The sequence below is a fragment of the Trypanosoma grayi genome, assembly GCF_000691245.1.
Source record: "Trypanosoma grayi strain ANR4 Tgr_704_V1, whole genome shotgun sequence".
In the NCBI taxonomy this organism is placed as follows: domain Eukaryota; phylum Euglenozoa; class Kinetoplastea; order Trypanosomatida; family Trypanosomatidae; genus Trypanosoma; species Trypanosoma grayi.
In genome coordinates this window covers 2302-4830 of record NW_008826323.1, presented here as the reverse complement: position 1 = coordinate 4830, position 2529 = coordinate 2302, and the positions used below count along the sequence as shown (strand labels likewise).

Here is a 2529-nt window from a genome sequence, read left to right as displayed (position 1 = left end):
CCCCCGAGGGCAGTAACACTCCCCATCATCACGTAACCAACAACGACGACACAGAATAGGAGAGAAAAAAAAGACAATCTTCGACGCTTAATTGCTTTTCACACGAAACCCCCTAAGTATGGGGTTGCTGGCATCAACAGTAAAACACACACACACATTTTTCTCATCTTTTCCCCCTTGTTCTTGTGTCCCTTTCTTCGTTGAATTCGCTTTTTGTCCCCACACTCGCTCTTGCTCTCGCTTTCGCGCACTCACGACCTCCGCTCCTGCTGCTGCTGCCGTCGCCGCTCCCGCTTCAACTCGGCGTCCCCCATGTGTTCGTCCCGCTCCGCGTCGCGCAGGAATTTGATGAAGTCCTTCTTGCTGATGAAGCCCTCGAACTTGGAGTGGTGGCACACCATGATGTGGCGCACGCCCAGCGACTTGAAGAGGTACAGCATGCGCGAGACGGGGCACGCCGGCTCTACCTGCAGCAGCGGGCTCTCCACAACGCTCGTCGCGTCGATCTCCAGCTGCCCGTCTGGCAGCTCCGCCGACGGCGCTGCGGCGAAGCGGACGGCGGTGTCAAAGTTGACGCGACTGTCCTTCGCCGCCGCCACTTGTATCGCGCGCACGATCTTCTTGGTCGGCGCATACCCGATCAGCGTCATGTCGGTGAGCGAGTTCACCACCGGGAAGCCCGACACCTCCATCTTCTGCAGCAGCTGGTTCAGCTGGCCCACTGTGAAGCCGTACGCGGTCAACACCGTGAACGTCCGCTGCGCGTACACGTCTTCCGCGACGGCGTCGATGTAGCACTCACTCTTGGGGTCGAGGAAGGGCAGGTTGTTCTCCGCAATGCCGATTTCGTACGTGCCCTCCACACCAACTCCCTCCGCCGCGGCCTTGGAGCACAGAATGCCGAGAATCACCGGCACGAGGCAGTCGAGCGAACCGGTCAGCTCGAACATGATGATGGCAAGGCAGATGGTCATGCGCGTCACGCCCGTCAGCATGGCGGCCGCACCGACAATGGCGTACACGCCGGGTATGACGCAGAGATCCTGGTCAAAGCACTCGGCAAAGAGGTACGAGCTCGCGTACGACTCCTGCAACGCGCGGCACATGATACCAAACGCGCGTCCATACAACGCACCAATTGTAAGCGATGGGACGAGAATGCCGGAGGGGAGGAATGTGCCCACAGTGTACATACACAACAGCAACTTTACCGTCGCCGTGATGAGGAGATAGAGAAAGGTGCGCACGTTGCTCGTCTGGCACAGCTCAATTTTGCTGTTTGGGGTGCAGTCCTGAAATGCATCGCCGAGCAGTTCCAGCAAACTCCCCGAGCTAAACGGCGTGACGAAGTTAATGACAGCGGTCACGGCGGCGAGGACCGCCACCTCTGTCACGCGCCACATCTTGAAACGCACCTTGCGCCAGCGGATGATGCGGATGTTGACGGCGTTGAATAGGGATCCGAGGAGACCACCCACAACCCCCATCAGCGCAAAGAGCGGAAGCTGGAAGAAGTGCCAGTTGTGCTTGTAATTCACACTGAACTGCACAATGTGCCCCGTATGCCAGAGATCAATGCGGGACTGCAGCAGCACTGCAGTCACGCCGCAGATGAGGGCTGCCATCATGGCCTTGAAGTTGTAGAAGCTTGATATCTCTTCCAGTGCAAAGATGACGCCACCAACAGGAGCACCAAAGGCCACCGCCACGCCACCTGCCGCACCTGCCGTGATGAGCTCACGCTTCTTCGCCTCCAGCCGGTAGCTCGGGAACAGATTGGCGATCATGCCACCGATACAGGCACCAATATGTACAAACGGCCCCTCCTTCCCGACGACGAGACCGGAACCGGTAGAGAAGCTCATGCCGATGGCCTTCGTGACGAGCGTCCAGCCACCGAGATAACGGCGCACTTGGTGACCCGACACAATTGTCTTGACCTCGTTGATGCCACCACCGGCTGCGTAGGGCGCGTACACCTTACATACAAAGGACGCAATCATCGCCGCGGTCGTGGATAGCAAAACATAAAAGCAGAAGTCGGCAAAGGCTGCTACGCGGTCACCGCGACCTAGAAAGAACTCACCCCACGTGTAGTAGCCACTGCACTCCTCCTGCTCCGCGCAGCAGAGGTTGCGGCCAAGCCAGAAGAAGTTGGCGCAGATGCCAAGCCGGAACGCCGACACCCAGTGGGCGCACGCGTCGCAGAAGACGCCAAGGATGCCGAGCACCAGACCCGTGAGAAGGGCGGCAAGGAAACTTTCGTTGTGCGTCAATGCACTCCGCGTGCGGGCAGAGAGGGAGCCACCCCCAGAACGGTGCTGCCGTGCCACACGCCGCTCGTTCGCCTCGTGGTGAGAGCTGATCCAGTCGATCGTCGCCCAGTCTGACTCCGTCGGTGCATTCACAATACCAGTGAACTCGTCTCCTCGGTTCTGCATCGTTTTCCCCTGCTACTGTATGCATATACACAGGCAGACGTGTGTATGTCAATAAGCATAGCACAGGATAGAGAGAGAGAGAGAGAGA

The 2529-nt window shown here is 58.6% G+C and overlaps 1 protein-coding gene across 1 annotated transcript; it reads right to left on the bottom strand.

Annotated features, from left to right (window-relative positions):
* Nucleotides 1-251: 251 nt before the first annotated feature.
* Nucleotides 252-2441, bottom strand: DQ04_07041020 (putative CLC-type chloride channel; the record flags this gene model as incomplete). The annotated part of the gene is made up of 1 exon (XM_009314993.1): nt 252-2441. One exon carries the CDS (start codon nt 2439-2441, stop codon nt 252-254), a length of 2190 nt encoding a protein of 729 aa, XP_009313268.1.
* Nucleotides 2442-2529: the final 88 nt, after the last annotated feature.